Consider the following 22,443-nt stretch of genomic DNA (forward strand, 5'->3'; position numbering starts at 1 on the left):
TTAATTTAAGGATTAAAAAAGATGTCGATGATGAAATCATTTTCTGATGGCAAGGAATATTACTGGAAGCAGGCTAAAATATTGATTTTAAGTTAAAACAAATTCAAACTAAAACATGATTATTAAACTGAAAATAAATATTTTAATAATAAAATAAAACAACAATCAAAACAATAAAATAATCCAGATTAATACAAAAAAATATTTTAACCCAAAAATAATATTTCATTAAATATTTTAGTTTTTATTTCCTTTAGGATACATGAAGAATCCTTATAAAAAAAAAAATTTAAAATATTAAAGGTCCTTACCATAGTTAAAAACTATATTATTATTTATCAAAGATCTTTATAGAACTAAAAAAATTCTAGAAATAACCAATTGAATATCTTTGCATTATAAAAAAATTAAAAGGCAATAAATAGTAAAATTTGTATTATATCTGCTGACATATATACAAAATCTTTCTAGAATTTTATTGATTTGAAATTTTAATTTAATATAAAATAATATATTTATAAAATTTTAATTCAATTTAATAATTAAATTAAAAATTATTCTCAATAGCTTAATACTTAAATCCAATTTTTTTCCGTGGATTGTATCAAGAAAACAAGAAAGTTCCCTTTAAGAACTAATCACAGAACCAGCTTTCAAAGTATGATTCATAATTCAATGTAAAAAGTTGCCCTAATAAAGTTACTAGTGAGTGACATGCTTTCGGATATCTGTCATGACAGCTCTATTATTCCATGAACTGTATGTGTGTGTGTGTTTAAAAAAAGCCCTACACTTCCCCGTGTCATAACGTGATGCAAAGCCCTCCTACACTTCCCCGTGTCATAACGTGATGCTAAAAGCAAAATAAATGGGTCTGAAGTGCAAATAAATTAATCAGGTCATAATTCCCCATCATGAATCTATGTTCTTTGCCACTTTATATTGCAATGGCTGGTATTTAATTATCTGACAGAGATACCACCCAGCCATGATTCCAAGTACATGAACCTCTCTCCTTTGCCTCACTAATTATAGAGATAGCAAGCCCATCTACACGCTTTGAGCGCATATATATATAATTCATAAATCTTTCGAAGAAAAATTTCAAAGTCATTACAAAACGCTAATTAAAATATTTATTCTTAATTTCGCATTGCACAGTGCACCAGCCACCTATATATCCATTCCAATGCCTCCACCCTGTCAAGAGCAAATCCTGGCACCATTCATTGCGTCCCAAGACCAAGAATTTGAGTTTTTTTTTTTTTTTTAAAAAAAAAAATCTAAATGAAACAGAAGGCCATATTTTTTTTATCATATGATTATATAAGTTATATTTTTATCTAATAATTTATACTATTAAGTTAAGTTGAGGTAAATATTTTTTATATAATATTAAAACTATAATGATCAAATACAAATTTTACAATTCTTATTTTATTTTATAAAAATTCAAAATAAAGTATTATAAATTTATACAAGTTTTTAATTTTTAATTTTTATTTTAAGAAATATAATAAAAAATTATATAAATTATATCTTAAAATTTTATATAATTATTTAAATTATTAAATTAAAATAATTCTTTCACACTGATTTTTTTTTTTTTTAAGATAGCAATGTGCAACCTTGGTGAAAAGCATCAAAACAATTATTTTTCAGTGTACAATCTCGTTTTCAAAAGGACCGGAAGAAATGATCAGAAATCATAGCGTAGAGTGTTCACACAGAAATAAAAATCCTCTACAACCAAGAACAATAATTAATGCATTGACAACAGCCACTACTATACTATGCATGCTCCTGCAATGCAAGAAAACGGGACAGTTCTTGGATTTAGGTCGTGTCTGCTTCTTCTTCTTCTTCTTCTTGTTGAGCAGCACAAAAATTCACGTAATTAAAGAAAAAAAAATAATTAATTCATTCCATGTTCTCATGTATTCATTCCTGTATGTATAATAAAATTTCACCTAAAATGACAGGACAGCCCAAACCAACATTCATACATACATCCTCGCCAAATATTTTTTTTTAAAAAATTATATATAAAAAATCAATCAAATCTCCAAAAATAAAAAGAAAAACAAATCGGAAGCCTTCTTCTAGCTTGTGCTTGTGCTGGCTTCTGGACCAAGATTTGACCTTCTGTTGGCAGAATTCGCCTTCTCTAATTTCAAACCAGCTCTAAACCTCGCTATGAAATTATCAGCCTTGGTGTTCACGTCAGGACTTGGACAAAACAATGCCGTTTCTGCTGAATCTGATCCACCTGCTGCTGCCACTGGACTTGACTGATCCTTCTCTGATGATGCATCCTCAATGCTATCCAAATCCGGCGATCCACTCCTCGAACTGTTGAAACTCCCTACTCTAACATAGTCACCATCATGAACAAATTTCCATGCTGGCATTTTGAATGGAGGCGGCGGCGGCGGCGGCGGTAGTGGAATCAAAGGTGAAGCATTCCCGCTCTCCATATTCTCTTCCACGCTATTGAAACGACTTGTCTTGGCTGGTTCTGGAGGTTTATCAGATGTCATTGGTGCTACTTGGACCTTGGTTCTTGACGTAACCTTTTGGGAGACCACCTTTGATACACGTGTGACTGGTGGTGGAGGTGGCGGCGGGGGAACTGGATGGAGTTTTTTGGTTTTGCCTTTCTTTGAGAACAAATTTTGAAGAAAATGAGGAGGTGGGGGTGGAGGCGGAGGTGGCGGAATCAAAGGTAGAGTACTAGTTGGCGTAGGTTGAGGATTGAAGAAGCTATCAAGATTTTCAACGCTCTTTTGTCTCTGCTTCTTTTTCTTTCTTCTTAGTGAAATCAAGAAATCTTTGCCTCTCCTTTTCTCGTTCTTGCTGAACATAGGTGGTGGTGGTGGAGGAGGAGGAGGAGGAGGCGGCGGCGGCAGTGGAGATGGTGGCGGGATATTGTAGAAGTTTTCTAGGACTTTCTCCTCATGATCGGTTCTTTTTTCATATCCAAGATCTCGATATGTTCTCTTCACCTTTCTCCTCACAAGCTTAGGAGGCGGAGATGGTGGCAATGGAGGTGATGGTGATGGATGTGGTGGAGGAAAGGGAGGTGGCGATGATGGATATGAAACTTCCTTTTGATTTATCACAAAGGTATCAACGTCTATATCTTTAACACCAACACCCTCTTCTTGTTTTGTAGTTTCCTCGACTTGCTGCGGATAATCATGATGAATCTGATCATTTGAGGTTGAAAACCTGTAGTTATTCAGGTGGGTATCATCATAAAATCTCCACCGTTCCAAAGATTCTTGACGAAGATCTGGATACGAACTGAAACTCCTCAATCTGTTCAATGTGTTATAGCTCACAGTTCGATCTTGATGGTCAAACCATCTTTGTGAAGGAGTTGACGGATGTGATGCTTTTTGTACATTTGATAGGCTTTGATCTTCGTAATAACTTGTGTTTTCATTATCGCCGCCGCCGCCGCCGTTGTTTCTGCTAAGAAATCCACAGACAATAGCAAAGAGGACTAGAACAAAGTTGAGCGAGTCCCAACTTTTCTTGATCGACTGTGGTCTCGAAATTTGAGCTGTGAAAGAGCCAATTGAAGAAACAACAACAAAGACAAAAGCGAGAGCTACAACTAGTAATAGTACGAGGAATACACCAGAATTTAGGAAGATAGAGGAGGCTTGACGGCGGAGGCCGCGGGAACGGTGGCGAGTGTTGGTGGCTTGAAGCCAGAATAGTGGCTTGTCTTCCTGTTCTTCCATTATTTGAGGCTTGGTTTCGGGTTTTGGTTTCTCCTTTGGAGAGCTTGTAGAAAGAGAGAGGGGAAGAACTTTTCTTGGACAGCTTTTAGCTTCGCTTTTGGGAATGCTATAGCTTTATGTTGTTTGCTTGATTGGAGTTTTTCTTGATATTGTATGCTTTGCTTGCTTCAATGGATTTAGAGGGAAAAAAAATAAAAAAAAAAGGTTGTTGAGTATAATCTTAAAAATAAGGAGTGGCCATGGCATTTATAAAAAAGGGAAGCACACCCTTCATAGGCTATAAGCAACTTTGACCCGACAGAAATTAGGTTAACACGACTACATTTTTAGTGAATTGATTTAATTTAATTTAATTTAAATCTAGTTAGATTAACATTAAAAAAATGAACTAATAAAGTTATTTTAATAAAAATATTATTCCATGCAAGAAGCGAAAGTAAAAATAGTGGGGCATCTACCCACATGCTTGCTCACATCGTAAAGCCATAGCATAGACGCAAGCACACCAGCCCTAAATATACAGTATATATAATGGCAACACCAATAGCAAAACACTTTAATATAAAAAAATTATATTAAGAAATACATAATAAAAAAGAGATAGTTATAAAAACTCTCCTAAGTTCCATTTTCGCTCTGTATTTTCATAAATTACAGTTTTTATAATATAATTTATATCTTCAATAAAAGTTGACATTCCTAACAATATATTTTATTTGAATTTTTTTTATTTGGTTTAGGATGTAAAGTATAATGTATAAAAGTACATAGAGATGATGAAATTTAGACAAAATTATAAGATGTTTTTGTAATTATTTCTAAAAACTAATAAAAGGACCAAAATTGATTTTGTCCAACAACCAAAATAATTGAAAAAACATGTTGGCACTACTACAATGCATGCAAAGGAAATCCATATTTATACCCTCAATTTCAATCTATTTTAATTTCTTGTCAATAATAAAAAGAATTTCATAGTTTACAAAATTCAACATTAACGCGTTGTCGGGATGCTTTCTTTCTTTCTTTGTTTTTTTTTTAGATTAACATGGGTGTCCGGGCACCAAAATAATTGAAAAAACATGTTGGCACTACTACAATGCATGCAAAGGAAATCCATATTTATACCCTCAATTTCAATCTATTTTAATTTCTTGTCAATAATAAAAAGAATTTCATAGTTTACAAAATTCAACATCAACGCGTTGTCGGGATGCTTTCTTGACACCATGAGAAGTTCACCCTATCCTAACCTAAACAAAAAAAAAAATACTTTCTTTCTTGACATCATGAGAAGTCCACCCTATCCTAACCTAAACAAAAAAAAAAAAAAATCAATCTCAAATTAATTCAAAATAAAAGGATTAAATTAAGGAAAAACACAACAAAAAGGACCAAAAAGGCCAGAAAAACATGAAGAAAGGCCTGCCAGAACTTCTACTTCAATTTCAATTAAAGGCCCTCCCTCCGTTTGTACTTTTTCGTAAACAACAAAATTAACTTCCTTTTTCGCAAAATCGAACGTGAGCTCATTGGGGGGATGCTACCTTGACAAAGCCATGAGTCCACACTAACCTAATATCAACCCCAATTTCAAATCACAGGATCCAGTTTTAAGTCAAAAGGGCCAATGAAAAAAAGAAACAGCAGAGAGGACCGAAAGCGATTTTGTTCAAAAGGCCAGGGCAAGAAGAAGAGGAAGAAAATATTTGACAAAATAGCGATTTAAGTCCCTCCATTTTTAATTTTTCACAAACAACAAAATTGATCTTCCTTCTCGCAAAATCGAACATGAAGCCATTGTTCCGACAGGCACTGTGACGAGTACACGCAAACCTGACCGAAGCAAGATATCAATCCCGATCTGGTAATTGATATTCTTTAATATTTACACAAAAGAAATATAATAGCATAAAATATGATTATCAATAATTCCCAAGGAGTGGCACGTTTTAATTAATTAATTAATTTGAAAAATGAATTACCACCGAAGTAATAATAATATGGGCGAAGGTCACACGCGTCAAGTCTGGAGAGTAGCTTTGAATGACTTTATTATTATTATTATATAATTAGAATCACCACAATGCGTGAAAACCGCGTTTTGATCTCTGTCTCTCTCTGTTCCTTTCTTTGGCTGCAAGCATTCCAGCTCATGTAAACCGCGTGTCCTGGCATTTGGGTTGGGGGGAGACTTGACGCAGCTTATCTCAATTGTTTGGATCAAGAGTTTCTAGCTCCGCTGGAATGAAAATTGTAGTTGAAATAAAAAGAATTTAAGAATAACTTATAATTGAGTATGAAAAATTGTTGTTTGGACTTGGGGTGCTTATAATTTGATTTTATTTTTATTTTTTACTTTAAAACTTGACCAAACTAAAATATATTATTTTTATAAAATATGATTTGGATTGAACTCAAACCGGTTTAAACTCTATTTATTTAGTTTATTTTATTTTGGTATAAAAATTGAGGAACATAGTACTAACATTAATGAGCTTTCTTGGTTTTTTAAATTTGCCTACTTTAACAATTTCTTCTTGGATTTAATTTTTTTAATCAGGCTTTTAAACAAAACCAATCTCAAATGAAAATTGAGTTTAGCAGATCCATTCAACTGCATTATTAAGTTTCTTATTTGAGGAACTTTAAAAAAAAAAAACATGCTAGAATCTTTGGAGAATGGAGAGGATAGGTCTATGAAGTCTGATCTTAAGAAAACAAACAGAGTATGTCATGTTCTACATGGTTTAATAATTGTTAAAGCTGGGATTTTAATTGCACTAGATGTATATTTTTTTTAAATATACATTCAAAACTAATCAACACTAAAATTCAAATTAATCTTATTAGTTTTATTCAGATTTTATGCTAACTCAAATAGATTAACATGAATCCATACATAATTCACGAATCAACATCTAATATCCAGAAAGTAATCATAACTTAAAAATAAATAAATAAAATTGCAATTCAATATAAATAATCAAATCACTTTAAAATAAAAAACAAACACCAAATCAAATTTCATACACAAAGTAGTAGCAAGTATTAAGTCCTAAAATTTCATAATTTTTAGCAATTTGTGAACAGAAATGATATGAAGTGATGTTATAAATTGACGTTTTAAGATATTTCTATGGATTTGGTGTTTTTGATTGATTTTTTCTTCGGCCACCGCATCCTAATTTGGTTAGTGAGGAGTGGAGGTTTAACCAAATGATTAAGTTGAAAAAGGATGCCGTAGCCGCATTAAATCCAAACAATTAACCAAAGAATTAAGTTGAAAATGGATGCCGTAGCCGCATTAATGAATTAGCCGTTGCCTTGTAAATGGCCCTTCTTTGGACGCGTCTCATGAGAAGGTTCCAAGTTAAAGAATTCAAGCATTCCAAGTTCTTTTCTTTTCTTTCCTTGTTATGGATCAAATATAACCACACAACTAATTAATGGGCAATATTATATATAGCGACCTTGTATTATAATCTAAATTAAGAAGTTGACCGTATTTTTATTATTATTATTATTATGAGTACGAATCCACTTGTTCATCACCTTCCCAGATCGATCCCAGCTTTGTCATCCACACGCACACGCACTCTTTTCCTTTTCCGACAAGGAATTAAAGTTAATCAATGCAAGTAGTAAGTTTCTTCCCCTTCTCTACAAAAACATGAAAAAACGTGACCCGACCCTTGTTTTCCAGGACAAACAACAAGCCTTCTCTCCCTCACAGCTGTCACTCTTCCGTACCCGTGAGCAACAGCGGTAGCGGTAGTTTACTCTTGAGCAGCAGGAGCCTACTCCTCCTTCAGCACCGTGAGTCAGCAGTAACCTCTCTCTGCTAGAAACGGCCAGTCCCTCCATAGCAGTAGTACTTTAGCCTTAAATTCCTAGCTACATCAACATCAACTACTTCTCTACAACCTCGATAGCACAGTGATCTCAGTTCAGGTTCAAGCTCTGCACCAGCTACACACGCTGCAGCAGCTCATCTTCTCTGTTCATCAACACATCCCGTTAGCAATTGGAAGAACCTGCAGCAGCAGCGAACCTCTCTGCACCAGCAACGTGAGCAGCTCCGGAGCAACAGTGGAAGACATTTTTCATCAGCAACCACTGCCCACCATGACTTGTTGTCGTCCAGCAACTCCCTTCAAGTAACAGTAGCAGATCGTGCAACAGCAGCAGCGTCACTCAACTTCTCCTGACACCAGTGGTGGAAGCTCCTCCTTCCAGCAGCGTCATCTTCTCAGTACCGTGAACAAGCAGCAGGAGGAGGTTTTCCTTGTCAGCCTTCAGCGCCTCTCATCCCCTCTGCGCCGGGAGCAGCAATGGAGAATCTTTTTCATCAGCGGAAAATCTTTCCTCAGCTTTGCAACAGCAGCATTGTGAACAGCTAGAAACAGAAGATTTAATAAAATAAAAACAGCAGAGGCTTCTCTTCTCAATCACAGCATCAGAAGTTAGGGAAACACAGGAGAAACAGAAAGAGAAGAAAAGGAAAAGGAGACTGGGTAGGTGTTTGTTCAAAGCAAGACACACCATCCCTACTAATATAGGTATAACTCTTATGTTCCTTAAAAAATATAAATTTGCTGTGACTTGTTCGCTACGTGTTCATGGTTTCTGGGCACGAGCTATGCATGGATTCATTAACTCAGCTGTTTTGATCTTTCAAGACCAAACAGAGAGCGTCTGTTTTTGTTAGGGGTCAGGCTTTGTTTCAAAATCTTGGGTTATTTTTCTTTTCCATGGAAAAGGCTTTTGTTTGCTGTAGGAGAGACAACCCATATTTTCTTTCTTCGGAGGAGGCCGGCAATGGTTTTATGAAGCCCGACTTCTTGTTATTGGGCTGAGCCTTTCAAAGGCTCAAGGCTGTGTTTGTTTGAACTAAAATTTTACAAAGGAAAAAAATGTATTTTTTAGTTGCTAGGGCTTATTTGACAAATACATTCTAACAAACTTTTCACAGTATTCCTTACTAGATTTTTCTTGTTTTGTAATATAAACCTTAAATAATTTTTTAAAATATTAAAAAAATTCAAATGTCATTTTAAAATTATTTGTGGGTCTTTCATATTTTTTATTTGCAATATTTTTACTTAATATTGGGGTTATAGACTTATACTATAAGATATAAATATGATATTAAATATATTTTCTCCTGTAAAATTTCAGAAAAAATACAAAAAAATAAAAATTTCTCTATTTGAAATATGTTTTTATTTGTGTGGGCATATGACCAACTTTCTAAAAAATAAATTATATTTGCATAATTTACCAAAAATCACCAAAGATAGTTTTTTTTTTGCCTTTTTCGTGCATTTTGAATTTAATCATTAGTTTATTAAAATTATGAGAATTTTATATCCATTTCAAAAATAAAAAATAAAAATAAAATTATTTTTTTATAAGATTATAAACATATATCTAAGATATATTTCTAATATTGAATAAAAAATTAATTAATTTTTTAATTTTTTGACTCTAAAATGACCATAATTTAACCTAATAAGATAAAAACCTTCTTACCATGAAATTTTTTTAAAAAATTTAGAAAGATCAATAATTAAAAAAATAAAATAATATATTAGTTTATATCAAAAAAATAGATAATATTATTTATCATAGGTAAAATATATTAAGAATAATGAATTTTTTTCATATATAATTAATTCTTTTAACTAAACTCTCATACATCATTAGAAGTTTTTATTAAATCACGAGTTTTAAAATTTTTAAATCATGTATTTTATGATTTTTTTCAAACAAATTCAAACCCCCTCTCATTCTAGGGACCATACGCACCATCCGACAGCACGTCAAGACAAGAATGGATGAGAAGGTGATACTTTCTAGAAATATGGAAAGTTATTACTCATTATTAAATAATAATTGGTATTATTTTTTTATCATTCAACAACTCAAGTAATTATTATGTGATCGTGGTAATTACTAAGAAAACAATAACACTTAAAAAGCATATTGTTATCTTAAAAAATATTATAATCATAAAAAGCAATTTATATTTTTATAATTTAGTTAATCATTTTATAATTATGACAATTGTTCGTAATTATCATAACCATGGATTTAGAAAATAAATAACTTACCAAACATGGATATTTGGGTATATGTTTTTTTTTAAAACTAAATATGGATACATTTAAAAAGGATAAGAAGAAATAGAAAAAAGGGATTGATGAAGAAAAAGGAGCAGCTGATCAAGCACGAAGAAGAAGTACTCAAACACAAGAAAACCATCATGCATAGGAAAATAGGACACAAGTTATTTAAATCTAAATCACAAACATAAATTAGATCAAAAGGCTACATATATCTGGATTAGATATTAAGTTTATTGAATTATTTTTGCTGTATTGCGGTCTTGAATACATTATTATTGTTATTATTAGGGTACTTATTTGAGTTTTATGAATTAATTAAAAAGGTCTGAAGAAGTCATACAGAATCTAACCGATAAAATAACTCACTTGCAGAAAACAGTTTCTTACTTTAGATATTTTATGATGGAAAATTCATCAAATATGCAAAAGTTAGAAGGACGGGGCCATGACTCTAGTTGTACGAGCTCAGAAGCTGATGTTCCACGTCTACATTTAACCAAATCATGGACAAGAACTGCAGTTCTGGCTGAATGATGCATCAGCTTGGACCCAATTCATGCACTGCAGAGTTTAGGGCTTCAAACCACGTCAAGGAGATAGATGAACTTGCCATGAACAACAAGGTGCATTTTTTTAAGATCCGGAGTAACGTAACGAGCAGCTTTCTACGAAATGCAAGGAATAAACAAGGGGAATTTTCATATTTCAAGTCATTTCGCTTAAATTGAATGGCCAAGCATGTGGTTCCGCGCTCGTCATGCTTCAGGCTTCCAGCAAAATCTAAGGAACACATCAAGGAATGTCACCTTTTCTAATACCTACAAGTAGAATACATAGACAGATTTGCACTAAATGGGGATCTCACAGTTGAGCTGGGTTCCCCTCCATCATTGTACAGCATTTTCGTATTATGTACAAGAGTGCAGAGATTTCAGAAAGCTTGGTCCGGGGCCCATTACAACTTGAGCACTTGGAATCAGGTTCATCTTATCTTTTTGAAACATACACTGCAGCTGCAAAGATGAATCTGGCGAGGCGAGAATCACAACAAATAAACAAGTAAAGCGATCACCGCAGCTATTGTGAACACTATAGCCTGCAGATAAAGTGCATGCATGTTACTTGCTGAAAAAATAGATAAACACACCAATTCATCACAAAAATGTGCAATAGATAACCCTACACCATTATGGTGGCACCCATTAGCACAAGGATTGGCACAAGTACATTGAAACTTCTGGTCTCTCCCAAGATAAAGTACTCTCCAGTCTCCAGACACAGCTATATTGATACCTATCATGAAATGTTTTGCAGCAACCGTCTAGTTCAGCGGTGAGAGGACGGTATACACATTATTGAAAAATATGTGCTCAGAAAAAAGGATTTGAACTGCCACCCATCAAAAACACTGCTCTTCCAAATGATAGGAAATTACATTGAGACTGCCCAGTTGCTTTTCATTGTGCTGTATATAACTATTTCATTCCTGGAAAGCTCAGTTTGTACCTCTTTTAGGAGAAATTATTAGATAGACTAATCTATTACATCAGCCAAGACTAAACCAATAAACACAAGACACACAAACAAAAATCATATGGAATACACACATCATTAAGGGGAGACCACTGCATTTAGTCTACATATCATTTTGTGATGCAAATAGCACCTGACATTTACAGAAGGGGAAATCTACTGCTACAAGCTCATGGATTTGGATTGAACCTAATTCGAGATCACCTAGACTTTTTTTACTAGTTAACAGGGCATATTTTTGGGGTCTAAATGTCAGGCCAGTTCTGTGATTTTTGTTTTAGTTAGGGGTAATTTTGTATTTTGCAATTTCAGGAAAGTTGACCACTCAACCTTTTCAGCGTTAAGGAAGTGACCTGCCACTAGCACCAGCTATGGTGCGCCTCCATAGGCACCTCCTTAGTGGCACCAGGATGCTCTGTCAACTTTATTCCAATGATAGAAGGCTGGATTTCAGAATTTTTCCAAGCTATGTATTTTTTAATAATGGCAAGTATCATATTTGATGCTTAATCAGCAGACATGACAAAGAAGAGGGCAGCAAACCATGCCAACAAAAGATTAATAATTAAGTTCATCACTCACAGCAATTGCACAGGCAGCAAGGCCAGATCGCTCTCTTGGATCCTTGTTATAGTACTTCCCAAAGTAGAGAATTGCTGAGAAGTACCACATCAGCGGGAACACAAATCCAAGCAAAAGGCTGTAGAGTAAAGGCGCATCGATGAGAGAAGAGTGAGAACACAAATCCAATTATGAGGCAACAGTAAAAAGGTACGTCTATGAGTGACGGCACTAAAGGGAGAGGAAGGTAAGCAATACTCACGAAAACCATCCAATTCCACAGCCAAAGCAAGGAAGGGGTTTGTCAAACATTCCCAGTTGGACATTCTCTGCATCTCTAATTGGAACATAATCACCTTCTCTCTGGTTCATGGCAACAGTTGAATACCCTGTGTTCAACTAAACACCTCAAGCAAATTGCCTAGATAAATTTGCTACAGGAGATAATTTTTTCAAAGGCTTTAAGAATAATAACAAGCATTAAGCATCTTGAATCTCTCATTCACTGATTCAAAAAGTTAACTGCAAAAACCAAACTCATTCACCAAGCTAAAGAATTATTGATTCCAAGCTATCCAAAAGAGCTATTTTGCAAGACAATATGAGCCTAGATGGTCTAAAAAGGAAGCTGAAATTTAGCAGTTCACAATGCATTCAGATGTGGTTCAGAACATATAATTTTGTGACAAGCATGACAGATGGTTTTATATATATATATATATATATATATATATATATATATATATATAGGTTTCTAATTTTTTTTCCAGCTCAACTTAATGGCCAGCTACATGATATGGAAAATGAAGACTTCCCATGTCCAGGATTCCCCTTAGCAAAGCAAAACTAGTTGCCTGATAACATAGAGAAGCAGAAAACTCCTGTTATGGCCACAGATTTGCACCTCTCAAATACCAACAACTTTTAAGTAACACTTACTAACAACTAAGAACAGGCATATTGACCAAAAAATGTAGATTCAAAAACTATCTCATACAGCATCAGGCCATCACCTAACAAAACAGGCTAGCTATATTACTGACTGTAAGCCTAACAGAAGGCCTACTTTTTTTCTCAAAAGGAAAAATGGGGTCATGCCCCAAAAGGGTGTATGGTGTTTTAGTGCAGATTATCTATGCAGAGCTATAGAGTACCCTCATTCATTTATCCCAGAAATAAAATATAAAACTGGTGTTTCAGCTCCCGTCTACACTCCTCCGATGGACCTACATAACAAAATGAAATGTGCTGGATGTTAAAAACAATGTAACATGCTGGATATTGAGTATTAGCAAAGAATCTCATGCATTTAATACAAAAAGTCTCTAACATGAAAATTAGAGCGTAATTAAATCAACCAGGTATTCTTGAACCTATACTTATTTCAATGTAAGCATTCTAAAAGAATTGTAACATATGAAGACAAAAGTAGATACCACCTCCAAGGAAAGTGATTTACATCCTAACACAAAAGTAATCACTTAGAGGAAAACAAATAGCATTTTCCCAGTAAAAAAGATTCAGAAACTAGGAATTAAGAAGCCACCAACATTGATGAAAGAGACACAAATAATTGTAAAAAATGAAAATAATTTTCCAAGTAACAAAAACCTTGCACATTAACTGACATTGACATCCATTTGCACAAAGCGTTACAAAAATCCTCCTTAATTGGGCTCCCATCAAACTAGATAATCATTGAACACATACAAGGCCATATAATGGTTCGCGTGAAAAGCGCACTCCCTTATGATAATGAATAGATAGAATTCCCAAAGCTATCTCTGGAAAGAAAGATGAAAGAAAGGATTATTTGTTCTAGAATCCATGCAATGGTGATAAATTTGCAAATCTCATAAATACAACTAGATCCATCACGTAGCCATAAAACATAAAAAGTTTCATGCAATCATGGATTCTGTGAATGAGAAAGAGACAAAGGCAATTTCACAGGAATGAAAAATACCAGGTCCCATCAAGAAACTACCGCATGGGAGAGTGCCGTCCATGAAAATTTAAAAGAATAGAAGCACCTGATTTCTTAAACTAGAATATAAACAAGTTTAATAACAAGTTCAAACAAAGAACCGATCGAAGTATTCAAAATAATATCCAATCAAAATCCGACATCAAGTAGTAATTTTTATGAACTCCGATTGTGTCCCATCACAAAAGAATTTCACTAAATCCCAGCGCATTAATCGTTTACAAAACAAATTGAAGATACAAACTGTTTTTGAAGATTATAGCATAAACTACAGAGGCAACGCAAATAAAACCTTCTCTCTATAAAATCATCCAACAAAGTAAATATCTACGAAAATAATCCCAAACCCTCCACACATATAACGAAAAGCATTAATTACTCCCAAAAAAATTGAGTTCAAGCAATCATGCAGTGACCCCCAAAACCAGCAAGAACTTGAAAATTATGGGGGAAAAACCCATATTTCAGCGAAGAAAGTGTCAAGAAGCTGCTAGCATCCAGAAATGTAAATTGGAAAAAGTTTACTTTAGCATCAAGACATGCAAGCAAACAAACAAGCGAACAAATGGGCAAGAAAAAAAAAAAAAAAAAAAAAAAAAAAAAAAAAAAAAACTTTTCCTTTTTCTTAGACTTGAAAATATTAACATCAACAAACAATTAAAACCCATCCATAGAGAAACATATGTTAAAGAAGATTACTTTATCATCAATTTCAAATACAAATACTCCAACATGCAACATTTTTTTCCTTTTCTTTTTCAAAGAAAAAAAACAGAGATCGACAGAGAGAAATCTTACTACAAAGAAGAGAAATTTGCAGAGGAGATACAAGAGAAGGGTGCTTTAATTTCTTAGCAATTCCTCCATTTTAATGAAGGTCAAGAGAATATGATGCTGCTCTGTGGGTGATTAGTGAGCGAGTGCTAAGCCTAAAAGACTCGGTTTAGGGCATCTCCAATAATGGGAGAGCTAAGAGAAAGCTAAGATAAAAAAACTAATATATATATATATTTTAATTTTTAATTTTGCAGCTCAGAGAGAGAGAGAGAGAGGGCATAATGACTTTTTTATTAATGAAAAACTAAAAAAATCAAAATAATAAAATAAATTCAATAAAGGGCAATCTAGATTGTATCCCTGATCTATTCTTTTTCTCGATTAAGCTCTTAATGTATAAATAAATTCTCAATTAAACCCTCAATGTGTTGAAATTAATAAAACTATTGAGTGAGACTCGTGATTTTCCTTTCATCATGATAAAAGAAAACCCATCAAATTATATCTTCTTTTTATGTTGGGAGTTTCTCTGATTTCTGAAGGTCTTTTTATGTAAAAAGAAAAAAGAAGAAGAAGAGAAATCATATGAGTTTCACACTCCCCTTAATGTTTAAATGAAAATCTACTGATACTTGGAGGATCAAATCATGATGAAAATTAGAATGGGGACCTAAGCGAGACTGTTTCTATAGGTTGGGGACAGGTTTGACAAAAAAGAAAGAACTTTGTTTAATCTACAAAGCATCATCACCTTCAAGTTTTTAGGGTTTATACATTCCACCGCAAACTATATCTCTGTCTCTACAGTGTTCTTGTTCCAGTGAAGGAAGACAAGACAAGTAACAGGCCAAGAGAGCTAGAAGAAGAGTGAAGCTATAGCTCCTTTTATTATTTGAGAAAACCAAAAAAAATCAGGTAAAGAACATGCTTAGGACCTAGGGTTTTTATTAGTTCTATTGTTTTGAATGCAGAAACAGTGAAAGCCTTTTTCTTGCTTTGTTAGTTGGGGTTCCTCATGGGGTTGGAGTTGGATTCATCGCATTTACTAGTCTCGGAGTCACCACAAACAGCTACCAAGAAATCAAAAAAGAAGAGGAAGAGAGAGAAGGAAAGGGATGACGGTGCCGCCGCAGCCCAACTCCAAAATGAACCAACCATCAATGAGCAGCCCCGTCTTGATGTCAAACTTGAACTTGTCAACAACCATGTTGACAAAACCCCACCTGTAGTGGGCTATTTCCCGTCTGGATATAACCCCCACAAAACAAATGACATCAACGATGCACAAGAACCAAACCTCCCACTAGCTGCACCACCAAGTGTCAAGCTTTATCGGAATGCGCAGAGGGCCAAGGTTGAGAAAAGCTCCGGTGAAAAGAATGAGAAAGGGAGAACTTCTGAGAGGCTAGAGTTGGTAGTGAGCCCGAATGGATCGAATATTGAGTTCGTGGGCAATAGCTATAAAGGTGAGGCTATGGCAGCCCAGTTGTGCACTTATGCGCTTGGGGTTCTTGATAAGACGACTCAGACTTTGAAGATTATGCCTATTGCTGGAAATAAGGTATTATTTCAGATAATAATTTGATTGTTTTGCTGTCTGTATGGTTGTTTTCAGAATCAGGAGATAAAGAGAAGAAAGTAATAGATATTTTGAGTGTTTGACTATTTTTTTTGTAACTATATTACTTTCCCTCCCTTTCTTGTTTGACTGGACGTAATGAGGTGTTTTAAATCTATTTAACCGAGTAAAATTTTGGATATTATGACACTGTTTTGTTTTATTTATGCTTATCTGTTGGAATTTTTTGTAAATTCTATGTTTTCTTTTGTTAGTATTGTGGGAAATTCTATGATTGTTATAAAGCAAAGGTTAAAGAGAAATGTTAAATTGAAGATTGTATCTTGAGCTGTGTTGTGTTTATATTGAAGAGCTTACAAACATGGTTTAATCTGGAAATTAAGCGATTTAGGAGGATATACAGCTATTTTCTGAAGTTTAAGATCCCCGTGGGAGAATATTTGTTGCGGATGATTCATCATATTTCTCATTGCTTATAGCTAGAGAACTATGCAAACAAAACAAAATGACACACTGAAGGTTTTTGAATTTCTGGTCCAGGTCTGAAACATAAAATACCTAAGTATAATTTCTTTATTAAAATCTTTCTGGGGGAGTCTATTAGTTCTTTTTCTGTATAGATTAAGTACCATAAGGGAACCATGGCACTATACCAATAAGTCCAGACCAGTAGTTTCTTCATGTAGATTATTTGATGTTGCTACAGGCTTCTTGCTAACAATGGACTTTGAGCTTTCAAATTGACTTTAGTCCATGGTCATGGCTTGAAAGAGACACTGGGTCAATTAGAATGGATGCAACATTGTTTCCGAGTTTTTTACTTGACTGTGTATAGCAACTACACTCTTCAAACTTGTAGTTCAGGAACTGCAAAGTTCAGCTTGTTAAATGTAAGAAAATGAAGCTTGTAAAATTGTGAAGCCTATTGTAAAATTCAAGCCACTGGTATATATTTTTTGTAAAATGTGAATTATTGAGAAATCAAGTTCATTTCAGATTAGATATGTACCTTCCTGTAGCAGTCAACAACCTCAAATATTTTTTCTTGCTCACCTATAATTTTTCATCATAGTAAACTCCTAACATGTCTTTAAAAATGATGGTAGATACTTAGATTGGAACCAAAACTTCGAGGGTCGCTTGCTGCTGATAAGGAACATGCAAATTTTGAAAATGGTGAGATTACTGCAGAACAGAGAGCTGCCAGGATAAGACAGCTTAATGTTCAATATGGACCAAAGAAATCTATAATCCAGGTATACTCTTTTTCTAAGTTGTTGAAGAATGCCTCTTATTTCTATTCAATTGGAGGTTCCCTTGGGTATCTCAAAGGTCTTTGCAGTTGTTTTATCAACTTGTGAGTGATGAATGTGTTTAGTTCTTCATTGTTATTAGAATGCATGTATTATTGATCATGATTGCGTAACAAAATAGAATTTGTCTTGGACCATCTGTAACTAAGGAGACAATAAATCTTGCTTTTTTTGCTATTTGACTGGCAAGGTGGGAGTCTTGCATCTCATGCTGTATCGGCAATTTTTTTGCTCTAGCAAAGAAACGGTGGTTGTGAAAAAAATCCTCGACCAAAATGCTCATTTAGATTTTTCCTAAAAGGGCTTAAAAGATTTACAACTTCTACAAATTTAAGTTACATATCAGCATAAAACAATTGATTTTAATCTGTATATAACTTGTACATCTGGAATATTTGAAGCATTTTCTTTCTTTTGAAAAAGATAGATGGGATTTGTGATTATTTATCTAAATGCATGCTAAATGTTTGTCATCTTTTAGCAATTTGAGTGTTATGTTATCGTGAAAAGGTTCATGTTAGATCCTTAGTTTTCTTGGATTCAATTCTTTTCATGAGAAGGAATAGTTGGAGCTACAACATCCAAATTAGATCCTTAAATTCATTTCTTGAGTGTTTCTGCAAAATGAGATTCCTTGGTAGAACAAATGATTTTCTTCACCCATGCTTTGGTTCAAATTGAATGAACATCTTGTTAGTTGGAAAGTGTGTGGTTCTGTTGGAAGCATTGGCGGATAGCACTGAATTCTTTGTTGCGCTGCAGGATAAAAAAATGCAGGCTCTGAGGAAGGGAGATGATCCTCTTTCTCAGAAGGATCTGGGCAGGAAAATTGAAAATGCCCCAATAAACAAGGATGCTCTTGAAAGTACCAGTGGCCACAGTGCTCGAAATATTCCACCTTATAATTCTTCTGCCATTACCCCCCAGGAGGCTTATCCTTTGGACGGGATTATTCTCACTGGAGAGTGGGATTTCCTTGAAGATCTTTATAAGATTTTGCAAGCAGGAGGAGAAGTAGCAAGCAATGCTTACCCAACTTTTGTTTGCAACAGGATCCAGAAATTGCGGGAGATTCAGGTAAAGTATTTGAAGGGTGCATGGAATATTTTTGCTAACATGTTAATGGGAATTCACTTTTGACTAATTTATTGTAACTTTTGGTTTTTAAAATGTCCCTGTAATGAAATGGTGTCTGAGGCAATCATAATTTCACTAAGAAAAAATTGTGGGGTTACATTCTTCCTGATGCATTTTAAACATACCATTTCCTAGATGAATGTTAAACAAGAAAAGATGAAATTTTAGCAAATTTCACAAATTTTATTTTGTATGTGTTTAGTAGTGGAATATTCCTTTTGGGAGAAGCATGGTAGATCGCTGATGATTGCATTATAGCTAATTAGCTGGAAAACTTTACACTTGATTTTGGAAGTAGCGTGCTTGAGAGCTGATGATTTGTCATTGTAGTTAAATAGCTGGATAATTTCACATTCTTGGTTTTACATCCTCAATTGGCTTTTGGTCTTAAGAACCATGCCTTTCCAGCATTTTATTGTTCAAGATGTCTTGCTTACACACAAAGTTGGTGAAATTTAGTTGAAAATTTCTAAATTTTCATAGATAAATAGTATTCATGCTATCAGTCATGAGGTATTGTTTTGTGTTTATATTTCTTGGCTGGGAACAGCAATGGCACTGATACTTATGTTGTGCCTGTTCTAGGATGAGATGGAGAAGAAGAGACTTTCATGTATTTTCTCATACATCACTCATCTGATAAAGTTTAAAGATCAGCATTCTTTGGATGGTGCAGCCTCTGCTAGGAACCATCAGTTTCCAAGCATCATACGGCAGAAATTTTTAGAGATGTTTAATCCTGAAACAAGAAGGCTGTCAGTTGAGAAGATTGATCTTCTCATTAGTTATGTTTTGGTTCTCACTTTATATGCTGATGATTTCCGGACTTTTCCGGCAGATGTAAGCAATGATCTAAGAATGAATCCTGCTACTGTGAAATCTCATTATCGCAATCTGGGTTGCAAGATGGAACGTGAGAAGAACAAGTATTTGGTAACCCTTTCTGTCCCTCTCGAGTTTCCGCAGCCAAAGAGGAAGTTTCGGAAACGATAAATTACTGTCATTTTCTATCGTGGGAATTGTTTTAATTTTGGGATTCTAAGCTGGCAGAAAGTCAGGGTTTTCCGATCCTGGCATCTGGGCTGAGTGTGGTTTCTTTAGTTCTAGGAACAGTTTCAGATTGTAGCCATTCAATTCTAGTTATGGTTGGGATGAAGACAACAGAATACAGTTTACCAGTTGTTTTTCTGAACTAATCTGGTATGAATTCTTTGTTGACTTGTGTGATGAAACTCTATAGATTCACTTGTTCTAAAACCTTTGATAATTTGAGAGCTGTAGTTGGTTACTGTAATTTCACTAAAACTGCCGAAGCCATTTGGGAGTGTTTTAAGATCTATAAATTTACAGAACATGGGACCGAGCATTGTCTATCAAAGAGCTGGCAAGTGTATGGTTTCTTGATATTTTACTTGTCTTTTAAATTAATTATTTGTTTTTTTTTAAATCACCCCTCCCCCACGGAATCAAAAGAGCTCAATTAATTATAACAGATGATGTATTAAGGATTTGCATGATTATAATAATAAATTAATTATAACAGATGATGTATTTATCATATCAGTATTAAGGATTTGCATGATTATAATAATAAGTGAAGTCTAATGTTTGTTGACATGACCTAATATTTGTTGATAAAATCAAATGATTGGTGATTTTTTTTTAAGAATAAGAGTGTTGAAATAATAAATAACTCAGCAAATTCAAGGTTGAATTACAAAGAGGTTAAATATATAATAATAATAATAAAAAGAAAAAGAAGAAGCCAAAGAAAACTTTGAGATATAAAATTAATGTGAAGATCAAAGAAGACTTTGAGATATAAAATTAATGTGAAGATGAAGTAATAAAAATAAATGTTAAGATTAGAGGATTTATTAATGGTATTTTTAAATAGGTATAGTATAAACTCTTTTTATTACTCAATTGGAAACTACACGCAAAAGAGATTTCAATCGGATTATAAATTGTTAACATGATTATATTAGTTATTTTATTCGAATAATGCTAATACTTGTAAATTTTATTAGGTATTCATGATTATAACTTATGTTAACAATAATAAATCAAGTTCCTTTCATAATACAAGCGTCGGTTATACCATACGGTTGAGCTATGAAAGCACCAAGTATTTGTTGTACCAAGTATTATACAACATAAATCTAAATTAACCATTTAACAAGCAAAGTATTAAGAGTGAACAAGATAATAAATACAAAACATGTTAGTATTAAATATTAAAGTTCATGTTGAGTTTACACCATATTTATACCTACACCATTAGTGTAACTTTATCACCTTGACATAATAAACTTAACTAAACATAATAAAAAAGAGAAACATAAATAAATAACATAAGAATATAAGTATAGTAAAGGAAATGAAAAACATAAACAAAATTTTAAGAAAAATATAACATGAAATAAAACTTAAACATTACAAAAATATAAAAAAAGAAATAAAAAAGCATGATCTTGATCTGAAAACCAAGATGCCTAAATGCATGGCAAATGCCTTCTTTTATAGGTCAAAATTAGAAACAATTGATTTGATGATTAATTGTTGAGTGGGTGACCAACTCTTGACTTGGTGACAATCCTTATCTTCTTATTTGCTAAAAATATCCGCTAAAAACATCATTGTTAACGTCAGAATTCGAACAAACTTAAATAATGAAAGTTATAGGAAATTTTTTCAGCTTTTCAGGAAAAAAAAATTGAGGTCATTTGAAATTCTAGCACTCGAGATATGGGTTAAATACTAAATAGTGTCTAGGCTGTAGGACAAATTTAGACTTCTCCGTTGTTACTAAGATTTGGACTTCCAAACAACAAAATTGAGTCTTGCCTTTTTCATAAATATTTTAGACCTATATCTTAGCTTTCCATCCATATAGAGGATCTCTAAATCCAAGATCTACAACTCTAGATATAATCCATTTACCAACCAGTGTTCTAGTTTGGACTGAACCAACATCTCTTTTCTAAGCTTCATCCACTCTTTGTCTTTTGAATTTCAGTAGTTGAACTTATCAATCAATGATTAGTACTTAAAAGTGCATTTTTATCAAGGTTTTATATCATTATTTTGCACCTGAAGTATCAATAACTTCTTAATTAAAGCATGTTTTATAATAACATATATAATAATATAAGATACCTATTTGTGGTAAATATTCATTTTAAATGCAGGCCTCTACATAAATGAAAGGATTGATTGATGAGTTTAAGAACTGAAATTAAAAGGACAAAGAGATGGCCAAACTTAGAAAAAAGATGTTGGTGTAGTTCAAACCGGAATATTGTTTGGTAATTAGGTCATATTTAGAGCTGTAGATCTACGATTAGATCTACTTTATATGGATGAAAAGGTAAGACATAGGCCTATAACTTTCATATGGAGCCTAGGATTTAAAAAGGCCATTTTCAAGTCCAAATTGTAACAACAAAAAAAAAGTCTGAATCTGTCTTATAGTCCAAACACTATTCAGTGTTTGACCCTCCATTTATTTTTCCTAAAAAGTTGAGACAATTTCCTATAACTTTCAAGTCAAGAGTTGGCTACCCACTTATCAATTAGTCATCAAATCAATAGTTCTCAATTTTAGCCTATAAAAGGAGGCATTCACCATGCATTTAGGCATCTTGGTCTCCAGATCAAGATCATGCTTTTG

At 33.6% G+C, this 22,443-nt stretch overlaps 3 protein-coding genes across 6 annotated transcripts; 1 reads left to right on the plus strand and 2 right to left on the minus strand.

Moving 5' to 3' along the window:
• Positions 1-1,897: 1,897 nt before the first annotated feature.
• Positions 1,898-3,965, minus strand: LOC105113303 (WW domain-binding protein 11-like). Its single transcript, XM_011009430.1, has one exon. The coding sequence runs from the start codon at positions 3,750-3,752 to the stop codon at positions 2,103-2,105; it is 1,650 nt and encodes a 549-aa protein (XP_011007732.1). The 5' UTR covers positions 3,753-3,965; the 3' UTR covers positions 1,898-2,102.
• Positions 3,966-10,495: 6,530 nt separating this feature from the next.
• Positions 10,496-15,001, minus strand: LOC105113304 (60S ribosomal protein L18a-like protein). 4 transcript variants are annotated; one of them, XR_839927.1, is made up of 6 exons: positions 14,763-15,001; positions 13,132-13,203; positions 12,240-12,366; positions 11,999-12,116; positions 11,111-11,176; positions 10,891-10,979 (listed from the first exon to the last, which is right to left on the minus strand). XR_839927.1 is itself a non-coding variant. In XM_011009431.1 (5 exons), exons 2-5 carry the CDS (start codon positions 13,139-13,141, stop codon positions 10,926-10,928), a joined length of 309 nt encoding a protein of 102 aa, XP_011007733.1. In that variant the 5' UTR covers positions 13,142-13,203; positions 14,763-14,996; the 3' UTR covers positions 10,496-10,925. The 4 variants fall into 4 exon arrangements, 3 of the variants coding, with proteins under 3 accessions (XP_011007733.1, XP_011007735.1, XP_011007734.1); XM_011009431.1 differs by lacking the exon at positions 11,111-11,176 and having other exon boundaries at positions 10,496-10,979; positions 14,763-14,996; XM_011009433.1 differs by lacking the exons at positions 11,111-11,176; positions 13,132-13,203 and having other exon boundaries at positions 10,496-10,979; positions 14,763-14,990.
• A 489-nt stretch (positions 15,002-15,490) lies between these two features.
• LOC105113306 (DNA-directed RNA polymerase I subunit rpa49-like) lies at positions 15,491-20,122 on the plus strand. The gene is made up of 5 exons (XM_011009434.1): positions 15,491-15,656; positions 15,745-16,302; positions 17,427-17,576; positions 18,396-18,710; positions 19,356-20,122. Exons 2-5 carry the CDS (start codon positions 15,757-15,759, stop codon positions 19,761-19,763), a joined length of 1,419 nt encoding a protein of 472 aa, XP_011007736.1. The 5' UTR covers positions 15,491-15,656; positions 15,745-15,756; the 3' UTR covers positions 19,764-20,122.
• Positions 20,123-22,443: the final 2,321 nt, after the last annotated feature.

The sequence above is a fragment of the Populus euphratica genome, unplaced genomic scaffold, assembly GCF_000495115.2.
Source record: "Populus euphratica unplaced genomic scaffold, PopEup_1.0 scaffold402.1, whole genome shotgun sequence".
Classification (NCBI taxonomy): Eukaryota; Viridiplantae; Streptophyta; class Magnoliopsida; order Malpighiales; family Salicaceae; genus Populus; species Populus euphratica.

What these genes read in the sequence shown, in the direction of transcription:
- LOC105113303 (XM_011009430.1), bottom strand. Translation starts at nt 3,752, where the DNA reads ATGGAAGAACAGGAAGACAAGCCACTATTCTGGCTTCAAGCCACCAAC.
- LOC105113304 (XM_011009431.1), bottom strand. An exon ending in TGTGGAATTGGATGGTTTTC is followed by an intron (nt 12,117 to 12,239) that starts GTGAGTATTGCT and finishes TTTACTCTACAG; the next exon opens with CCTTTTGCTTGGATTTGTGT. An exon ending in TTGCTGCCTGTGCAATTGCT is followed by an intron (nt 10,980 to 11,998) that starts GTGAGTGATGAA and finishes CTTTATCTGCAG; the next exon opens with GCTATAGTGTTCACAATAGC.
- LOC105113306 (XM_011009434.1), top strand. Translation starts at nt 15,757, where the DNA reads ATGGGGTTGGAGTTGGATTCATCGCATTTACTAGTCTCGGAGTCACCA. An exon ending in TGCCTATTGCTGGAAATAAG is followed by an intron (nt 16,303 to 17,426) that starts GTATTATTTCAG and finishes AAATGATGGTAG; the next exon opens with ATACTTAGATTGGAACCAAA. An exon ending in AGAAATTGCGGGAGATTCAG is followed by an intron (nt 18,711 to 19,355) that starts GTAAAGTATTTG and finishes TGCCTGTTCTAG; the next exon opens with GATGAGATGGAGAAGAAGAG.